This window comes from Carcharodon carcharias, chromosome 9 (assembly GCF_017639515.1).
Source record: "Carcharodon carcharias isolate sCarCar2 chromosome 9, sCarCar2.pri, whole genome shotgun sequence".
In the NCBI taxonomy this organism is placed as follows: Eukaryota; Metazoa; Chordata; class Chondrichthyes; order Lamniformes; family Lamnidae; genus Carcharodon; species Carcharodon carcharias.
In genome coordinates this window covers 99,982,837-100,005,883 of record NC_054475.1, presented here as the reverse complement: position 1 = coordinate 100,005,883, position 23,047 = coordinate 99,982,837, and the positions used below count along the sequence as shown (strand labels likewise).

Genomic DNA, 23,047 nt, shown 5'->3' with positions numbered 1-23,047 from the left:
CTTGACCTCTCTGTCTCAATCTCTGGTGATAGACTGTCCACCAATATCCATTACAAACCCACCGACTCCCACAGCTATCTCGACTACAGCTCCTCACACCCCGCTTCCTGTAAGGACTCCATCCCCTTCTCTCAGTTCCTTCGCCTCCGTCGCATCTGTTCCGATGATGCTACCTTCAAAAACAGTTCCTCTGACATGTCCTCCTTCTTCCTTAACCGAGGTTTTCCACCCACGGTCGTTGACAGGGCCCTCAACCTTGTCCGGCCCATCTCCCACGCATCCGCCCTCACGCCTTCTCCTCCCTCCCAGAAACATGATAGGGTCCCCCTTGTCCTCACTCATCACCCCACCAGCCTCCGCATTCAAAGGATCATCCTCCGCCATTTCCGCCAACTCCAGCATGATGCCACCACCAAACACATCTTCCCTTCACCCCCCCTATCGGCATTCCATAGGGATCGCTCCCTCCGGGACACCCTGGTCCACTCCTCCATCACCCCCTACTCCTCAACCCCCTCCTATGGCACCACCCCATGCCCACGGAAAAGATGCAACACCTGCCCCTTCACTTCCTCTCTCCTCACCGTCCAAGGACCCAAACACTCCTTTCAAGTGAAGCAGCATTTCACTTGCATTTCCCCCAACTTAGTCTACTGCATTCGTTGCTCCCAATGTGGTCTCCTCTACATTGGAGAGACCAAACGTAAACTGGGCGACCGCTTTGCAGAACACCTGCGGTCTGTCCGCAAGAATGACCCAAACCTCCCTGTCGCTTGCCATTTTAACACTCCACCCTGCTCTCTTGCCCACATGTCTGTCCTTGGCTTGCTGCATTGTTCCAGTGAAGCCCAACACAAACTGGAGGAACAACACCTCATCTTCCAACTAGGCACTTTACAGCCTTCCGGACTGAATATTGAATTCAACAACTTTAGGTCGTGAGCTCCCTCCCCCATCCCCCCCCCTTTCTGTTTCCCCCTTCCTTTTTTTTCCAATAAATTATAAAGATTTTCCTTTCCCCACCTATTTCCATTATTTTTTAAAAAAAAGGAAATTTTGAAAAAGTTTTAAATTTTTTTTTAAATTTTTTAAAAAAAATCTTTTATGCTCTCCCCACCCCCACTAGAGCTATACCTTGAGTGCCCTACCAACCATTCTTAATTAGCACATTCGTTTAGATAATATCACCAACTTTAACACCTATGTGTTCTTTTGTACTATTGTTGTTGACATCTTTTGATGATCTGCTTCTATCACTGCTTGTTTGTCCCTACAACCACACCCCCACTCCACTTCTTTCTCTCTCTCTCTCTCCGCCCCCCCACACACACACACCTTAAACCAGCTTATATTTCAACTCTTTCTTGGACTCGAACTCAAGTTCTGTCAAAGGGTCATGAGGACTCGAAACGTCGACTCTTTTCTTCTCCGCCGATGCTGCCAGACCTGCTGAGTTTTTCCAGGTAATTCTGTTTTTGTTTTGGATTTCCAGCATCCGCAGTTTTTTTGTTTTTATATCCTGCCTTTTCCCTGACTACTCCACTGCAATGGAGTTCTCCAAAGCTACTGCGCTCCACCTTCCTGGTAAAGCTGGGCTCAGAAGACCTAACAAGAAACGCATTGCAAAGATGGGAGAAAGTTTGAGAGGAGTGGCAATCCAAGAATGATTGCTGCACCTTGGAAGATCCGGGCCAAGATTTCTAATTACTTGACAATTTAAACAGTTGATTCTTCCATGGGATATGGGTTCTGCTAGCACTTTTTGCCCATCCTTAATTGCCCTTGGGGGCAGTTAAAAAGCAACCACAATGCTGTGGGCCTATGGTCACATAGGATAAACCTAAAGGTAACGGCAGCAGATTCTTTCCTCAAGGATGTTAGTGAACCAAATGCATTTTATGACAATCAATGATGGTTTTATTGTCACTATTACTGAGATTAGTTTTCATTAGAATTTTTTGATTAATTAAATTGATTTTAAAATTCCACCAGCCTCCAAGTTAGATTTGAACCCATGTCCCCAGAGCATTAGCCCAGGCCTTTGGATAGTCCAGTGGCATTGCCACTATGACACTGTCTCCCCCAAATTATCCCCAAAGAAAGAAGGTAACCAAATTCCTTGAATTCTTTTGCAAACTTTTAACTATTTGACGATCATATTGTAACATATTTTTGAGCACAAAAATCAAGACTAGCATTCCTGTGCCATATTGAGGGAGTGCTGTCTTTCAGGTGAATGTAAATAATCCCATGGCACTATTTTGAAGAAGAACAGGGACGTTATCCCTGGTGTCCTGGCCCATATTTAGCTGTCAATAAACGTGACCAAAAAAACAAAACAGATTATCTGGTCATTGTCACATTTCTGTTTATGGGAGCTTGCTGTGTGCAAACTTGCTGCTGCATTTCTACATTACAATGGTGACTATCTTCAAATGTACTTTGTTGGCTATGAAGTGCTTTCAGATGGCCAGTGGTCATGAAAGGTGCAGTATAAATGCAAGTCTTCCTTTCTTTTAACATTTCTAGTGTGCTGCAAGTGGCACAGTTAAGACAAGAGCATAAGATGACTTATTTTTGGCATCCTGGGTGAATGCCTAAAATAGAAGCAAGGTCCTTTAATATGTTAATGACAGGACCTAACGTCTGTTGAAGGTCCCTTTTGTTGTAGGGCACTGGATACAATTCAGTTGGTCTGAAGAAGTCTTCATTGTCATGTATAACTAAGTCTTTAATGATTCCTGGAATTATTTACAAATATATAGTAAAGGGTACAAGCAAGGAATTGTCTCCATGCTTGCTGAAACACATGGCTCTGTCCAACACTACACTGACCCTGGGTGTGGGTCTTACACTCTTACATCACTTGTGTAGGAGGTACTGTACTCAGTCCCACTTTAACCCTATATGTGCCAGACCTTTATACTACATCCTTTACAAAACTGGCTCCCAATGAACAAGACAGGTTATGGGCATTCTTCATTAAGCCACCATGACTGCCAACTCCAGGTCAGTTTTGAAAAAAGGGACTTTTTTTAAAACCTGTGTTGCTAGGAGGATCCACAATCCTAACAATCACACCCACCCTGCCGAAGATGTAGACAAGGCTTAATTTTGGAGCACATTTGGGCCTCTCTTTGGAAACATGTTCTTGCCTAACGCCATGCCTGGGCCCAGATTAATTTGTATCCCCAAGAGTTTTTAAGTTTTGAAGTTAAATAGAGCAGTGCATCTGTCACCAGGAGTATATATCATAAATTACCTGGTGGCTGGTGAGATATTGAGATATCATACTGGTAGAAAAGCTCTCATAGATTGAGACAGAATCGAAGCTTTGAGGCTGTAGACCTATATCCAGGATGACAATGAGCTGACACTAGGTACCTATAATAGGAATCATACAGGCAACAGTATTCCTTGGAGCACTAACTTACCGTTCGTCCACAAAAATACATGTTAGTTTAAAGTACTAGGATTTTTCCTGTGTACCCAGATAACAATCAGATGGATGACAGCCCTATATCCAAAGACCTTCTATACGGTGAACTGGCCACTGGGTCACGAGCTCTTGGGTGTCCATATCTCGAGTACAAGCAAGGTATGAAGATCATGAACATTGACACTGACAGTTGGGAGCCACTGACAACCGTAACTTCTGGAGGCTGACTACATTGGAAGGGGCAAGCAGAAATGAAAAGCTCAACTAGCCAAGAAGAAAGCCCAGAGAGAATAGAGGCCAATGAATAGCGTACTTTCTCAGCTCACTCTTCCTCTGCACAAATGTGGCAGAGACTGCTTTGCCAGAGTAGGGCTCCTGAGCCACAACAGGGGACGCTTAATAGAGTTGATCACCATAACGCAATCCATCATCTTAAGAGATGGAAGGCTGCCACAATTTAGATAGTAATTCTGTTTGCCAACACTAGTTCTGTATTGTTGAGTACAAGATGGTCTGTTATGATGTTGACCTTTCCCTCTGCAGTAGCACAGCCATATGCCAAATTCTCAACTCTATCTGTTGATCTTTTACTGTTAGGAAAGGATTGAGTTTAATATATTTCATGTTAATGTCCTTAATTAGTTAAAAATAGCCAGTAACATTGAACAATGATGCCACACTGCCCTTTGCTAACATGCTTTATCCTAGATGTAAAACTTACTCCAATGGTTTGAAGCATCAATGATAAAGGTATTGCCCGAGTACCTTTGTTCTCCATTGGAAAGATTTTTGAAGAAAGTTCTCAATAATCTTCTGGATAATTATATCAAACTCCTTCTAATGGGAGACTGGAGAAATTGAAATTCATTAAAAAGTAAAATGGGGCAGGGTGTAAGACAGGTGGCTAACAGCATCCCGTCATCTTGTTTGGCAATATTGTTATATTAAAATTAGCTCTTTTTTTACCCTGCAGACTTTATGTCCATCTTTGGAAGAAGCTGGGATATAATTCCATGGACACCCTCCGGTAACTTATACCCCCCACAGCCATACCGCGTTTGTTTGTGATTCTAGATAGTGGGTGTTGGTGGGTTCTTTTGCCCAATATTGCATCATAGTTGAGCCAGAACCCTGTATTCACCCAACGTTCACAAACACACATTTTCCAGTGTAGATTATTAGATTGGGAGCCAAACAATGCCTGTTATTTTGGAACTCTAGGACCCTGTGACATACATCTACAACTGCACCAGCTGATGAAATTTGGGTCTTTTTGGCTTTAATAGCTCAGTAACACACCAAATGGTGCATGTAACCACCAAACCACAGGTGAAATCCTCAGCCTTCACTTTTTGAAAGCATTATAGGGAGGGAGGGTTAACTGGATTGTTAGTTATTTCTAGTATCTCTCAATTATTGTAGTTACAGATGAAGCTGAGATAAGAATATAACTCTGAACCTTGCTTCACCACTTAATAAGATCATGATTGATCTGGATCTTGGTCTCAACTCCACTTTCCTGCCTGTTCCCCATAAACCAATTTCCCCTATGGTTCAATAATCAAGGCTCAGCCTTGAATATATTCAATGACTTAACCCCCACAGCAGTCTGGGGCAGAGATAGACAATTCAAAAGATTCACAATTCTGAGAGATGAAATTCTGCCTCATCTCCATCTTAAATAGGCAAGCCCTTATTCTGAAAGCATGCCCCTTGGTTCTAGATTCCCCAACAAGGGAAAACATCTTCTCAGCATCTACCCTGTCAAGCCCTCTCTGAATATGTTTCAGTAAGATCCCTTCATTCTTATAAACTGCAGCCAACCTTTCCTCAGAAGACTAACCCTTTCATGCCAAGAATAAACTCAGTGAACCTTCTGAACTACCTTCAACACAACTATATCCCTATTTAAATAAAGAGATTAAAACTGTAAGTAGTATTCTAGGTTGGTCTCACCAATGCCCTGTACAATTGTAACAGGACTTCCTTACTTTAATATGCCAAACCCCTTGCAGTAAAGGCCAACATTCCATTTGCATGCTGTATCTGCATGCTAACTTTTCGTCTTTAATGCACATTTATTCATAAAATATCTGAAAGAACATTATAAAACATTTCTAAATGGTCATCACAAGAAGTGCAATCATATTCAACTTTTCCACATTGATTGTCCTCACACTCCTTGTGATCTGTGAACATCACAGTCATTTCAATATGGTCATTACAGACAGTGCAATGGTATCTATAAGGATCACGTTGCACTCTGCAGGTGCTTCAATACAATTATGAAACATTTAGTATGTATTCACGGCATATATTCCTTCTGAGTCATACAGCCTGAGGGGTCTATACAATTTCCAGCCCCTCGATGCACAATGGCAGAAAAATCTTAGACAGCAACCTTTCCTCATTGCACCTTTGTGGTGGCTGCCCCAAGATTTAGTGCATCCCTCTGCACATAGTCCTGGACCTTGGAATGTGCTAGTCTGCAACACAGTCAGGGACAACCCCTTGTACTGGAAGACCAAGTTTTGGGCAGACCAAAGAGCGTCTTTCATGAGTTGATGATTCTCCAGCTGCAGTTGATGTTTGACTAGGTGTGCGTCCCTGAAAACAGCCTGTAGAGCAGAGTCCTGTGTCACCGCACTGCTCAGGATAAACCTTGACAAAAACCACTGCATCTCCCTCTCCAGACCTTCTTTGCAAAGGCACATCCACAAGGAGATGAATGGTCTCTTCCCCACCACAGCCACCTCAAGGGCAATGTGCAGAGGGGGTGAAACTCCTGGTGTGTAGGAAGGTTCCTATGTGGAGGGCCTTTCACCATCAGCCAAGCTACACCTTGGTGCTTGTTGGAACATTCTGGCGATGAGGCGTTCTGCCAAATGACTTTGACAGTCTGTTCGGGGAACTATTTGACAGGATCTACCATCTCCTTTTCACACAGGGCGTCTAGGACGTTACATGCCGACCACTGCCTGATGGACTTGTGGTTAAAGGTGTTTCTCTGCATAAATTTTTCCACGAGGAACAAGTGGTACAGCATGGTCCAACTACTTGGAGCGTTCTGCAGCAGCATGGCCAGACTCATCCTTCACAACACTGGAGACAGATAGAACCTCAGCACATAGCGACATGGGTGTTCGCATACTGAGGGTCTATGCACAGCTTGATGCAGCCACACACAAAGGTGGCCATCAGGATGAGGGCGATGTTGGGCACATTTTTCTCCCTTTATCTAGAGACTTGTACATAGTGTCCCTGTGAACACGATCCATTCAAGGGCACCCATATCTCTCTATCGCAGCATTATGTCTCTCCTTTTAAATAATATCTTACTTTTCTATGCTTCCTATCAAGGGGGATATCCTCACATTTTAGCCAAGCTGCCAATTTTTTGCCCACTCACTTAGCCAATCTATAACCTTTCTGGAGGCAGGAGATGGTAAAATGACATTGGGAGGGAACCTACCATCTGCCATGGGATATTTCAAAAGTCAGGTCTGGCAACAATTGATGGTGGGCAGCCAGTCAAACCAATTAACTGGCCTAGTAACAACTGCTTTAGACACCAATAAAATGCTTGGGGTGTGTAAATGGCACCTCCCCACCATGTGGTACTGCTGAGCTACTGGTCCTCTGACTGAGGCAGACTGCTGTCCTCATTGGAACGACAGTCCCAGCAGCAGCCTTTTAATTGGCTGCTGGCAGTAAAATTCTATCCAGAGTTCCACTGTTCATCTGCACATGTTTGGACCCATTGGTTCCAGCAGGTGGTGTGCCAACATTCCAGCTTTTGTGTCCTCAGAACATGTTTTCCTACCCATGCATCATGAGCAAATTTAGCTACAACATACTCTGCCTTGTCATCCAAGACATTAATATAGATTGTAAATAGTCAAATTTCCTGCACTGATCCCTATAGCACCCCACTAATTAGCTTACCACCTTAAAATACCCCCTCTATTGCAACAGTCTGTTTCTGTTAGTTAGCCAATCCTCTATCCATGCAAACATGTTACCCCCAACACCTTGAGCTCTTACCTATGTGGCACCTTATCAAATGCCTTTTGGAAATCCAAATACTATATCTGGTTTATCTGCCCTGCTCCTTACATTCTCAAAGAACTCTATCTAATAAAATGTATTAAACTGCTCAACTTTTTTATCACATTTTGGCATTTTATGGCCTTTTTTGACAATGGAAGTTATAAACAGTTACTTTTAATGTTGGGTTTTTATTTACAACTTTGGAAAAGAGGCCTTGAGATGAAAGGTAGTTAAACTACTAAATCAACATCCCCATTAGGCTTCATCTCAAAGCTGTTGCTTGGTCTGAAAAATCAAAAAGCATTTCTGAGAAAGGCACAAACATGGAGCCCAGATCACAGGAATATAATATTATCTTGTGTTGTGCTATGGTGCATTGAGTCACCTCGCTAAAGATGCTCACTAAACCCAATAGTTATCTACAGCAGATCTAATAATATATGGGCCTGTAACTTGCGCTTCCCCAGCATCAGATTTAGGGAATCCCTCTGGGAGGTTCCCAGGTAAAGGTTTGCATAGCAATTGCCCAGGAGTGTACACTTTCTCTGGACCAATGCACTGCACTGGGAACTATCCGAAAATGTGGTTTAAATTGCAAACTTTGGATGGTTCCATCGGGGTTGTACCAATAGTTACTCAGGAAAAGTAAGAATTAAAACCTCTAACTTCTGAGCAACTATTGCAAAGACCCAGACTGATCCCATACGCCCCCTATCCCACCCCCAAATCCTATCCACTTACCTTCAACCTGGCCTGTCAATTTCCCTGACCCTTTAAAAACATCTGTTTTACAGCAGCTAGTGCTGTTAAAAAAAGGGGTGCGGCCTTCTTGAATATGCTGCAGCTAGATTTTGCTGGGGCCTGCAAGGAGTCTTTCAATGTAGTTCTTAAGCAGCTCCAGTGAACAGAAGTGTCAACATAATTTTCAAGACCAGCTAAGTAGGTATTTATTTCTTCCAATTTCTGCGGGCCAGCACTTTGACGCAAGACAGAGGTTACAGCCCATGGTTCCTTAGCACATTTGAGATTGTCATTTCTGCAACAAGTGGGTGTAGGCTGAATTCATTCATATAGAATTAAATTGTCTGGCTGGAACCCACATTTTCTGGGGAAGGATTGGCTGGGGACATATTAGCTGTTCTGTATGAAACCTTTTCATGCTGGTAGATACTCAGTTTTCAGATGCTTTTCCTAGGTGTGTATACAATACCCTGCAGTTATTTTGCTCTCATCTTGGAATCACACTGTTCCTTTGTAACAGTATGCTTGGGATTTTTGTTATCATCATATTTAGTTTGCCAACAAATTTGCGTTTATCACAAGTCAGCCAGGTCAGTAAATTCTCCTTAGCACAACTAATTGATCCTAGGAGAAATTGGTTTTTAAACTAGATGCAAGAAACAAATAAAGTCCAGTTGAGTAAAATTTAAAAGCTACAGAAAAAATGATTATTAATTATAGTGAGATATCTCATTCAGACAATCAAAGCTTCCTGAGCATTTGAGGCTGCTCACTGGAAATAAAGACAAGATCTTGGGAACTTGTATGTGGAGAAAACTTGCTTCTGCCATGGTGATTCACAAGTAGAATTATGTGGAGGAGTTTATTTTCTAGTGTAAAACACACCTTTGAATCGAATTGTCGTGGGTCATGACATTGTCATGAGCCTACTAATTTAAGTCCCACTCCAGAGACTTGACCACAAACTAGGCTGCACTTCAGTACAGTACTAAGGGGGTTGCATTGCCTCTTCTGTCCCCTGCTGTGTTTCTTCTGCTGCTGTCCTTTATTATCTATATTTACACCCATCTTTAAAAAACCTGCAACGTTGAGGAATAACTTCAACATCAAGATTACAGAGACAATGCTTTACAATCCAAATAGCAAAGCAACTACAAGCTAGACTACATATTACACAAAAATCTACAATAAAAAATTGAAAATGTAAATGACATTCTGCTTCTACAGAATTTTTTTGTGCTGCATTCCTTGTAGACTCCAAGCACCATTTATAAGCTGTTATGCAAGTAATTGCTGACTTAGTATTTTTCAAATATTCAGGAGTGTTGTCTATTTTAATACAATTTTAGTCTCACGTATAATTGCCAGATAAACAGATGGAACACTTCCAGGCCAGGTATGATAGACTGAAGTGGGTAGGGTATGTACCGATGTGCCAAAGGGGCAACAAACTGGTCTGAAATTTGATGGGGTGACCACCCCAGATCAAGACCATTCTGAAATAGGTCAGGCTGCAAATATTTGTTTCAAGTATAACCCTCTGTCCCTTATCCAACCCTTTGAGCTGCTTTTCCTCAGATTAGATCATGTCCTTATAAACTTAAGGACTAAACCATCTATTAACCTTTCAATCTGCCAATCTCTAAAAATCTACTCTCCAGCTGTGATTACAACCTGCCATTAAGAATATCTTATGATATTATATAATCCTTTAAAAATGAAGGCCACATTTAATTTTCAGACATGGTATGAACACCTAAATACATGTTTCAAGAATAACAGGCCAGAAGACAACTGAGTAATTGAATAAACTATACAAATAAATGTAGCCTTAAATAGTGGGTTAGCAGGCCAGGTGCTGTTAATAAATATGGCCCAAATAATTGTTTGTTGGTTTTTGAGAGTGGACCAGGGTAGCACAAAGATTGCGCCTGCTAGCCAGCTAATGATTAATTTTATGAATGAGTGTTGACTTGATAGATTTTACCTGCTTACAGGTAGACCAGGTTAAGGTGGAATGTGTTAGCCAGGCAGCAATGAACTGTATGCATAAAACATAGGAGTTTTGTTTCTGTAATGCCCAGATAGCTGCATTAATATTAGTTAATAATTATCTCCCTTACCTAGGCTACATTTTCCAGAAATATATTGTGAAAGATTTACTACTGTTTTGGGCAGGTTTTTTGCATTTACCATAAAATAACAGCAGCAGCACACAATTCAGATTGTTAGCATCCACTGTTTGGGTACTGTAGGTGTAGTCTGGTATCTAAATGACATCTGTGGCACACATCCACACTTTTAGGGCAAGTCACACTCGACCCAATTTTGGTGAGCTCCAGCTCAAAGGGCTTCCAGCACCTGCTTCAGCCATAATACATCTCCCATTTAAGAGCTGATAGCTAGCTGTTCACAATATTGGCCCCTTCCTCATGCAATCAGTGCTGGCTAGACACTGCAATCACAAAACAGCAGGCAACACCAAATTCACGTGCTGCCTGCATTGCAGTCATTGGGCATCAGTTAATTGTGCATTGTGATCCATGTGTCTGGTTTCAGGGCTTAACATTGAGACCTTGGGATTTTATTTATTCAGTTACTTCAACATTCTGAATGAAAATTTACAGTGAATGAGTGCAGAGGTCTTTTGAGCTTACTAATTTCCTACAAAGCACATTTAAACTGAGGTTTTGAACATACGAAAAATGAATTAGGAACAAGAGTAGGCCACTCGGCCCCTAGAGCCCACTCTGCCATTCAGTAAGATCATGGCTGATCTGTTTGTAACCTCAACTCCACATTTCCATCTCCCCCGATAATGTTTCACCCTCTTGCTGATCAAGAATCTACCTACATCTGCCTTAAAAATATTCAAAAACACAGCTTTCATCACCTTTTGAGAAAGAGCGCCCCAAAGGCTCACGACCCTCGGAAAAAAGTTCTGCTCATCTCTTAAATGGGTGACCTCTTATTTTTAAACAGTGACCCCTAGTTCTAGATTCTCTCACAAGAGGAAACATCCTCTCCACATCCACCTTGGCAAGACCCCTCAAAATCTTATGTTTCAATCAAATTGCCTCTTACTCTAAATTCCAGCAGAGACCAGCCTAGCCTGTCCAACCTTTCCATAAGACAACCTGCCCATTCCTGGTATTAGTCTAGTAAATCTCCTCTGGACTGCTTCTAATGCATTTCCATTATTTAAATAGAGGAGACCAGTACTATACATAGTGCTCCAGATGTTGTCTCACTAATACCTGTACAACTGAAGCATAACCTCCCCTCTTTTGAAGTTAATACCCCTCATAATAAAACGATAAAATTCTGAAACAAACTGAAAATGCTGGAAAAGCTCAGTAGGTCTAATAACATCTGTTGAGAGACAGACAAGAGTTAATGTTTCGAGTCCATGACTCCTCAGATAAAATTCTATTAGCTTTTCTAATTACTTGCATACTAGGCTTTTGCGATTCATGCACTAGGACACCCAGATCCCTCTGAATTTCAAAGCTCAGCAATCTCTCATCATTTAGATAATATGTTTTTATTCTTCCTGCCAAAATGGACAATTTAACATTTTCCCCACATTATACCTCATTTGCCAGATCTTTGTCCACTCAGCCCAACTATATCCCTTTGTAGCCTTCTTATGTCCTCTTCACAGCTCACTTATCTTTGTGATATCAGCAAATTAAGCAACCATTCCTTTGGTCCCTTCATCCAAGTCACTTATATAAATTGTAAAAAGTTGAGACCCCAGCGCTGATCCCTGTGGCACAACACTTGTCACATTTTGCTAACCAGAAAAAGACCTATTTATGCCGACTGTTTCCTGTTAGCCAGCCAATCTTCTATCCATGCCAATATGTTACACCCTACACCAGAAGCTTTTATTTTCCACAGTAACCTTTGATGCGACAAATTATCAAATGCCTTCTGGAAATCCAAGTACAGTATATACACTGGTTCCCCTTTATCCACAGCATAAGTTACTTCAAAGAAGTCCAATAAATTGGTTAAACATGATTTCCCTTTCAGAAAACCATGTTGACTCTGCCCGATTACCTTGAATTTTTCTAAGTGCCCTGCTATGACACCATAGCTTCCAACATTTTCCCTATGACAGTTGTTAAGCTAACTAGCCTGTAGTTTCCTGCTTTGTCTTTCCTCCCTTTCCCAACTTTTGGAAGATACCAACTCCATTGTTCAAATCTAATGGAATCACCCCTGAATTTGAGAAAATTAAAACCAATCTATCAACTGTCTCACTAGCCACTTGTTTTAAGACCTGAGGATGAATTCCATCAGGAAGGATTTGTTAACCCACAGCTCCAACTGCTTAGTGATTGTAATTTTCCAGAGTTGCTCCTTCCCTTCCGTTTTCTGATTTAGTTATTTCTGGGATGTTACTTGTATCTTCTATAGTGAAGACCAATGCAAAATACCTGTTCAATTCACCTGCCATTTCCTGGTTTTCCATTAATAATTCCCCAGACTCACTTCCTATAGGATCAACACTCACTTCGTTAACTCTTCTTATTTAAATAACTATAGAAACTCTTACTTTCTGTTTTTTATTTTCTGGCTAGCTTTTTCTCGTACTCTAATTTTTCCCCTCCTTAGCCAGGATTTTTCTCTTGGTGATTTGGGGCGGGGCCCGCTCACCGAGGGGAAAGTGACGTGGGATGATGTCAGGAGGAACCCCCGACACCATCCTCGTCAATTTAAATCTTCAGGAAGGCGGGCGGACAGCGAAATCAGCTGTCCTCCCGCCGACCTGTCAATGGCCAATTAAGGCCATTGACAGGCTAATTCACCTTGTTAAAGACCCTGCCCGTCCAAGTTTAAGGCTGGCAGGCAGGCCAGTAGCCTCAGCTGGCTCCAGATTATTCATGAAACTTCATCCACTGGCGGGGTGAAGTTTCATGTCCGTTTTTTAAAAATTTAATAAACTTTGTGTTTCTTATTAACATGTCCCATCTCCTGTGACATTGTCACATGAGGGGGACATGTTGATAATTTTAATATTTCTCTATTTTTTGACTTTTCTTACCTGTCAGTAGACTCCCTGAGACAGCACTTTGACAGATGGGGAATCCCTCCACCCCACCGCACAGGAAGCGCATAGTGCTTCCTGTCAGGCAGGCTGCTGGGTGGGCCTTAATTGGCCCACCCACCCAAAATGGTGGCCAGCCCCATTTAGCTGCGGAGTTCGGCTGCCCGCCCGCCACCGAGCCGGTGGGGCCCGCCCACCATCCAAGGGCAAATTCTGCCCCTTATTTATCTTTTAGCCTTTCTTTGCTGTTCTTGATATTCTGTCCAGTCTTTGACCTGCCATCCTCCTTTGCACAATTCTGCTTTTTCTTTAAGTTTGTAATCTTTTTCAGTTAAGCGCTGCTGGTGGACCCACCTCTTGGAATTTTACTCTTGGCGGAAATGTATCTATTCTAAGTATTCTGAAATACCCCTTTAAATGTCTGCCACTGCATCTCAATTGATCTATCCCTTAATCTCATTTGCCCATTCACTTTAGCTAGCTCTGCTTTCATGCCCTTATAATTGCCCTTAAGTTTAAGTAATAGTCTTGGACCCATCCTTCTCTCCCTTAAACTGAATGTAAAATTCAAATCATTATGATCGCTGCTACCTAGGGGCACCTTCACTACAAGATCATTTATTAATCCTGTCTCATTGCACAATGCCAGGTCTAGTATAGCCTGTTCTCTAGTTGGCTCCAGAACATGCTGTTAAGAAACTTTGGGCGGAAATGTCCCAGATTCACATTAAGTGCAGTAATGGGCAGGAAAAAGAACGTTTTACCCGCTAGCTGTAATGGTGACTTTTCACACTATATTGTCTCAATCCTGCGATATTAATCATGCATTCCCAGGTACAATGCTGTTTTGATGGCAGGCAGGGTCTCATCTGCCCGCCATGCCTTCACCTCACCATTTCCTCACACTGGGTGCCATATTTAAAGAGCAGCCACATGTACACCTTAGTGCTTCCAGCCCAGGACTGCTGTACAGAAGACATGGCCCCAAAAGGCACGAAGACTGCAGCGCCTCGATTCAGTGACACATCCCTGGAACACCTTTTGGACACCATGGAGACCTGCTGCAATGTCCTCTACCCCATCTCTGGCCCCCGAAGGTGGTCCAGAAATTTCACCACTTCTGGCTTGGTAGGCAACGGCAGTGGTGATCCACTGCACAAAAAAGAGAGGTCGGCCATCCAATGCAGAAAGAGGATGAATGATCTCACTTATGCTGCCAGGGTAAGGTAACCATCTCATCACTCTAAACTCACTCAAGCCCATCACAAATGCACTGGCATCTCACTTACTGCCAGTCAAAGGACATCGACAATCACTCTCGCATACACCCCCATATCTCCATCTGGCTTCATTTCTTCTGGAGGCCAGTTGCACAGATCAACTTGTCCCCACACACCGTGGGATACCCCCCTTCCCCAGTACAGCCCTAGCCCACCAACCATTGAAATGCCAGTTCCAGCTTATGGCTGGCCTGACAGAGGGGCTCTCAAGCAAGTCCCTACCTAAGATTGATGAGGTGATGTCTGCAAAGCCTGGTACTGATGACTGAGTGCTGCCTGAAACAAGGTAGGCAAACAAACTTCAAAGTCCTGAGTAAAGTGCGGCTCGTCAGGTGCACATCACTTATGTACTCAGATGATCCAGCGTCAGGGGGGATGATTCCATTGAGCTGGACTTAGAATGATATGCAGATGGATTACAATAAAGTTCCTAATGAGAAACATGGCCCACCAATGACAGGCAGAGCAGACAATTGCAAACAGGTTTTATAACATCAGAAAACAGATTTTTGGTCTTCGCCATATTGTACGCTCATGCTGCTGAACAGCACGGAAAATTCCATCCTCTCTAAAATACTATGAACTCTTCTTCTAGGCTAACTTTGCCCCTCTGATTTATCCAGTCTACATTTGGATTAAAATCCACCTCCATGATTATTGTCATCCTTTTCTGACAAACTCCCATTACTTCTTCCTTTATACTCTACCTTACTGTTAGGGGGCCTGTACGCCACTCCAAGTTACTTCTTGACTTTATCATATCTCATCTCTACCCAAACCGTTTCTACATCCTGGTTTATTGAACTCAGGCCATCCCTCTATTGTGCTAATACCATCGTTAATTAACAAAGCCACCCCTCCACTTTCTCCTAGCTTCCTGTCATATACTCTTCAATGTTCAGGTCCCAATCTATGTCATTCTGCATCCATGTACCTGTAATGGCTATCAGATCATTCTTATTTATTCATCTGTTTTGTTACAAATGCTACATGCAGAGCCCTTAGGGTTGTCCTTTTATTATTTTTGTAACCTCTGGCCTTACCTGTTGATGTACTCTCAATATGTCCCCTGATGTATGCTGAACAATATCCAGGCTTGGGCTGACAAATAACATTCACGCCACACAAGTGCCAGGCAATGAGCATCTCCAACAAGAGAGAATCTAACCATCTTTGACATTCAATGGCATTACCATTGCTGAATCCCCCACTATCAACATCCTGGGTGGGTTACCATTGACCAGAAACGGAACTGGGCTAACCATATAAATACTGTGACTACTAGAGCAGGTCAGGGGCTAGGAATCCTGCACAAGTAACTCACCTGCTGACTCCCCAAAGCCTGTCCACCATCTACAGGGCACAAGTCAGGAGTGTGATGGAATACTCTCCACTTGCCTGGATGAGTGCAACTCCCACAACACTCAGGAAGCTTGACACCATCCAGGACAAAGCAGCCCACTTAATGGGCACCCCATCCACAAACATTCACTCTCCACCACCAATGCACAGTGGCAGCAGTGTGTTACTATCTACAAGATGCACTGCAGGAACTCATCAAGCCTCAGACAGCACCTTCCAAACCCACGACCATTACTATCTAGAAGGACAAGGGCGACAGATACATGGGAACACCACACATCAAATTTCCCCTCCAAGCCACTGCCTATCCTGACTTGGAAATATATCGACATCCCTTCACTGTCACTGGGTCAAAATCCTGGGACTCTTTCCCTTACAGCACTGCAGATATACCTACACCACATGGATTGCAGCAGGAAGGCAGCTCACCACCATTCTGAAGGACAATTAGGAATAGGCAATAAATGCTGGCCTAGCCAGCAATGCCCACATCTCTCAAATTAAAAAAAACTCAGCTTTGTACTCTTATCACTTCCGGTCACAGTCTGTTTATCATTTCCTATATTCTTTTCTCTCTTGCCTTGTGGTATATCAAAGATTACTGACATCTTTCCACATTTGATCCCTTGACCCCACTATTTAGTTTAAAACCCCGCTCCACTTCCCTAGTTACACAGCTTGCTAGATAGAACCCCAGCCCTAGCACAGTTCCGGTGTAGACTGTCCCAACAGTACAGATCCCACTTTCCCCCAATACTCGTGCCAATGTCCCATGAACCAGAACTCATTTTTCCTACACCAATCTGAGCCATGCATTAATTTCTCTAATCTTATTTGCCCAATGTCAATTTGCACTTGGCTCAAGTAATAATTCAAAGATTATTACTTTGAGGCTCAGCTTCTTAATTTCATGCCTAGATCCTTATACTCTTTATGCAGAACCTCTTTCCTAGTTCTACTTAAGTAAATGGTACCTACCTGGACCTTGACAATTGGATCCTTCCCTCTCCAGCCCTGATCAGATGCCCCAAACCCTGGTACCAGGCAGGCAACACAACCTTCTGGATTCTCACTCTCTGCTGCAGAGAAGTGTTAATCCCCCTCACTATGCTGTCCCCTATTACCACTACATTCCTTTTTACACCCCCCATTTGATCATGGTCAGTCAGCTCATCCATCCTCCAGCTCCCACCTTCATTCAAGCAAGCTGAAAGAGCCTCAAACCTGTTTGACAAGTGCAAAGACTCCTGCCCTCTAGGACCCCTTATCTGCCTCACTCACAGTCATACTCCCCTGTCCCTGACAAAATCAGAAGACCCTGTTCTCAGAGGTGTGACTGCCTCCTGAAACAAAGTATCCAGGTAACTTTCCCCCTCCCTGATGTGTCAGTGTCTGCAGCTTGGTCTCCAGCTCAATGACTCTGAGCCAAAGCTCCTTGAGGTGCAAATATCTCTTGTAGCCCATTTGCCCTGGATCACACTGGCCACCAGGAGCTCCCATATGCTACATCTATGACATCACATGTCTTGCCATTCTTAATGTCTTTATGAACAACTTAAATTGTCTTAATTATTTTCCTTTTTTGATATATTTTATTAACTTTACCACCAGTTTGTACACTTCTTTAAACCATAGAAATAGAATAGACCTTTACCACTTACCAGATACTCACCAAACAGCTAGCTTCTACCCCTGTAGTAGAGCTAAAAACAATTCCTACCGGTGACAAAGTTAGAAAAAGGCAAAAACAAACTCCCTTAATCACCTAACTCCAGCATTCTGTTGAAAGTCACACTCCATGGTAAATTGTACTAAAAGGTCTGTTTATACTTCCTTCTGAAACTAAGGAGTTAGCTGACCCCGTTACAGAAAAACTGGTTTAAGCTGCTTTCCTTAACTAGCTACAGCTGCTCTCCCAGTACAGACCTGAAACTCTGTTTAAGGCTGGGAAATTTAGAATTTGGACAGTAAATTTCAGTTAAATGCTAAATACAAAATTTGATTTTTACAAAGAGATTAACACCCTTACTCATCCAGACTGCCAGCAATCAATGACTTCAGAGTTCTGTTGATTTGTGGGCACACTTCTTTAACTTGGTTAATACAGCAGAACTCCAATTTTAGATTTTAAAAAAGTTGCTTTCATTCAGCACATTACCCTGTACATCTATAACGTTTCTGAGTCATTTAAATCACTTTAAGGAATGTTGTGCATGCTATGCTTTATACAAGATTTAGCAACTATTTGCTATTGACTATTGAATACTGCCTACATTTTGCTTAGTCTATTTTGTCTAAACATTAACGCAACTCTCCCTTTACCTGTTCAGCTTGAATTTGGTGGTTGATATTAGCTATCAATGCCACATTCTTACCCCAAAATTGCTTGGTTATGGCTTTCAACCAGTCATGCATAGTAAAAATTTGTCACAACACAGCAACGCATTTATTTTTGTAGAATTTTTTTTTCCTCCAAAAGGTATTTATGAGAGCTGGCATTGATAGAATATCTTCTCAACATCTGAGTGACAGAGTAGATTACGACACAGTCTTTTCACCTCTGGGATTAGCCTAAATCAATGATCACCTGAAGCTTTGTTGAAGTAGAATACATAGAGACATATTTTCCATTTAACAATGCGTACTTAACTTGGCAGTTCATCATGCTGATATAGGGTGCCCTCACGGCTTTGCAGGGTGCCCTGAGTGGAAAACATTTTCCATTTCCTCCATGAGCATAAAAATTCAAAATGTAGATTTGCAACAGTGAAGTGTTTTAAGAGATTTTCCTCTAAAAGCTTTTTATAAATGTTTAATTCTTACTGTTTTTCAAAAAATTCTCTTCTCCTCCAATATGCTTCTGCCTCCTCTGCTGAATACATAGAAAAGGACAGATCTCAGTTCTTTCCTCATTACATTCACTTGGGGGCTTTTAGTTTGGGATGTTGATCAAGTCTGTTTCATTACATTAAAGCTTCCATAATTACATAAATATCTATTACAGCACAATAGATCTTTGAGATGGTCTTTCAAAGATGCAGTAAGTTAAGCTTTAATTTTTATGATACATTTTAATGTGAACTTTATGCTGATCAAAATGAAGGACAATGTTAGGGAGGCTACCCATTCACTTTTGACCTGGGCTATCTAATTTTGGGAAGCCACCCTGTATTTTTTGGGTCCCAAAACCTCACAGCGTAGAGTAAATTTGCATTCGCAGCACAGAGCTTAAGATGAAAACTGTGAGACAATCTTCCCTCTGTAATCAAATTCCTGATGTGAACTTCTGTGGAGCACTTGGAACTATGAGTTTGTAAAATTATCTCATATTAACACAAACAGGTTTTATTGCCTTTGGACTCAGGAAAAGTGGAAAGCCTATAACTCCTACTGCCACTTCTGTATCATTCATATTTTCAGGGAAGGCCAAGGAACCCTGTATTGAAGCTTCAATACCTCTTGCAACATGTGGTGCTGTCTCAGAGTTATTCTGTTGACCTTGCTGATTATATTCCATTTGGAATTCACACTCTTTGTAGGCAATATCTATGCAGAGCTGCTTCAGAGTGATTTCAGTAAGCAGAATCATGCATCATGACCAAACACATGATGTTAACATATAACTGACTTTACAAGCTTTTTATACAAAGATATTTTTTTAATTTGTGCTATAAAAGCACCTGCACTAATTGATAAAGCATTTTTGTTGTTTTAAAACATCCTGTTAAATTTTATTAAATGACACTTAGTTAAACCTTGCCCTGCATTATTCCCAATTTGTTAATCTATTCAATTCTATTGATTGTTAATGCAGATTTGAAAAGCTATGGCAAGATGAACTGATGAAGCATGGTCGGGAAAAGGCCTCACTGGGGCGAGTAGCGTGGCGGTTTTGTCAAACACGGGCCTTCATCGCTGTTGGTTGTCTGATGATTACAATGCTAGCTAGCTTTGTTGGTCCTGTGAGTGATATTTTCTTTGATAAACTTTCTAAGATATGAGTTGTACTATAGTTGTCTGTTCAAACTAGATACCACAGACAGTATCAAAATTTGGACTTTATTTTGGGATAGTATTAAGTACTCCAATACTTTCAAGGTGCAAGATGGTTGGATTGAAAAAAAATTCTTTCAAAACACTAAAGAAATTTAGCGAGGTAGATGTTGAGCCTCTATTCAATTTTTTCCTTTCGGAATTTGTTTTACTATAGCAGATCAGATTAATGCCAATGAAAAAGCCACAGTGAGTTTTAAGTCCTTTCAGGAGACTCTTGTAAAATCCTCCTCGACAGCTTTGCTGATGTAAATAACTGAGTTTGTGATAATAAGGGAGAAATTATTCATTGGAGTAAAATAGCGATGAATCATAACACATTCAAATGCATAATAAGGCTGTCAGAATGTTTGTGAAATTCTTGCTGAGAATATACTTGAAAGTTAGAGATTGCCCTACTCTTTGCAATTCACTTCCTGACTCCCCAAAGCCTGGCCACCATCGACAAGACACAAGCTATGATTGTGATGGAATACTCTCCACTTGTCTGGATGAGTGCAGCTCCAACAATACTCAAGAAGCTCGACACCAACCAGAACAAAGCCTCCTGCTTGATTGGTACCCCATCCACCACCAACAACATTTGCTCCCTCAACCACCAACACACACTGGTGGTAGTGTGCACCATCTACAAGATGCACTGCAGCAACTCACTAACACTCTATCGATAGCACCTTCCAAACCCGCGACCTCCATCACCTAGAAGGACAAGCGCAACAGATGCATTGGAACACCACCACCTTCAAGTTCCCTTCCAAGCCATACACTATCCTGATTTGGAACTATACCGCTGTTCCTTCCCTGCCACTGGGTCAAAATCCTGGAAGCCCCTTCCTAACAGCACTGTGGGTGTTCTTACAACACGTGGATTGCAGCAGTTCAAGAAGGTGGCTTACTAAGACCTTCTCAAGGGCAATAAGAGACGGACAATAAATTCCATGGAAAATAAAAAAAAAGCTCAGAATTTTTTCTTATCATTTGATAGAATTCTGTTAATTTTTCAGACCAAAGAAGAATAAATATTAGCTTATTTGGAGTATAAATTAAATAAGAAACTCACGAGTCACTGAAGTGCTTCCACAATCTTCTACTTTTGTACAGTATTGATTATAAATTGGACTGTACCTCTTCAATTCATTGAGATTCCCAAACAATGTGGTGCCATTTCACTAAAACCATCATGATCCCTTGACAGTGGACAACATTTTAACATATATATGATAAAAATGAGATGACTCCATTGTATTAGTAAAGGATGTTTTAAGAAATCAGTAATTGCAAGGTTGTTGCTCTATTAAAATTAAGTGGCTGCTTTATGACTATGTTGAATAATATTTTTGGTTAATTATGCCATTCATTCCTTTTTCTGGAATTACAAAGCCTCAATTTTGCTGCATTATTCATTTTGCTTCCTGAATGGGAAGGAGGATCTGTTAATTCAGACGTAAAATATCCTTTGACGGATCTGTTTACTACATATATTTAGCCTGTATGCACAATTAACACTGTGAATTATATTACTGAGTAATGTTTATAATAAATGCTATTGGCTTTATTCATTACCGTCCAGTTGTCCAACAACAGCTTGCATTTTAAATATTAATATATCCCAAGCTGCTCCACAGAGGCATAAAACAAATGCTGTTTGATAGCAGGGGAACACTAGGAGAAGTGTCCAAAGTCATGGTGGATAAGATAGGTTTTCAGGCAGCTTTTAATGGTAGTCAGATGTATATAGGAATAATTAATTTGTGTCTCAGGTTAATGTATATTGCAACATTTAGCTTGAGTTGTTCTGCATTAAACCAACCTAAATAAATTCATTTAAAATATATATTCTGCCAGCAACCTGAGCAACATGCAATATTGACTGAAAACCGCTCTTTCTTGGCTTACCAGAGATACTAATAAAGGTTGTCATGGAATGCTGTTTATTTAGGGCTTTCCACATGCAGAAAGAGCAGGATTATAACCTTCAGAATCACATTCCTACACTTGTTTCTTATCATACAACCGTGTGTTATAAAATGACATACAGTGAAATCGCATTGAGTCAAATTTGGATGACACGAAATTCCAGTTATGTCAAGGTCATCAACCATCCCCGCCAGCAGAATAGCAAATCCCTTAGAACAATGCCCGTGATAACTGAAATTCCACACTGGTAACTCTGGATTAGCCAAACTTGTCAGACCTTGTCATATGACCGCACGGACCAATCAGAGCAGTGTTAGACCACACAAGAGCACAAAATCATGGAGCGCTGGGTAAGCCATCATTTGACATCGAGATCTCCCTGTGAAAGGACATGCAAAGTCTGTGAGCACGGCTAAACCTGTCAGAAAGCTAAAAGTGTTGTGAATGGGAGATTGTTTTCAAACATGTTACAACTGGACAAGACTTCAAGAACGAGGAGAAGCAGGTTGAGGCAATTTTTGCTTGCATGGAAATTCCAGCAGTGACAACTGGAAATTTACATAGAGGTGGATGATGCCGTATGCTGTATGATGGAACCGACAGATAATGCAATTGTAGATGCAGTACATTCTTCAACTGAGGAGGCCAATGACCCTGAAGAGTCCAATGAATGGTCACTTGCTCGCCCAAGCAGAAAAAGATTATGGAGTTTTTCCAGAGGTAACTCCCAACATTTTTCAGTGCAAAGTTCCGGCCTCTTACGAGGTCAGGCCATTTAAGGTGTGAACAAATTAAATAAAGATTTTTTTTCACACATTTACTGCTTTACTCTGTTTACATTTGAATCTGTTGTTTTTGACATAGACCACATTTGTAGGCTTATCAGATTACACAGAGGTGCATTTATGTGGGAATGGGGCCTCCTCAGATATCACGAAGCTCCATTTAACACCATTTGTGGGCGGATCCCCTGAGATTCGACTCATCAGGACTTCACTGTAACTCAGCCTAGCAGTACAATGTTAACCTTGATTCAACCTTACATAGAAATGATTTTAACTCAACCCACCCAATGAAGATGGTTGGTTGAGTGGTTAAAAATGACCAAATCAATTCACTGTCCATTCCCACCAGAAAATTGCTGAGTGC

The 23,047-nt window shown here is 41.6% G+C and overlaps 1 protein-coding gene across 1 annotated transcript in view; it reads left to right on the top strand.

The window, feature by feature from the left end:
- Positions 1-23,047, top strand: part of LOC121281907 (multidrug resistance-associated protein 5-like) — a 252,076-nt gene that overhangs the window by 76,161 nt on the left and 152,868 nt on the right. The window contains exon 6 of the mRNA XM_041195071.1: positions 19,743-19,890. Within this exon, the coding sequence (XP_041051005.1) occupies positions 19,743-19,890 (148 nt within the window). The remainder of the gene's footprint in view (positions 1-19,742; positions 19,891-23,047) is intronic.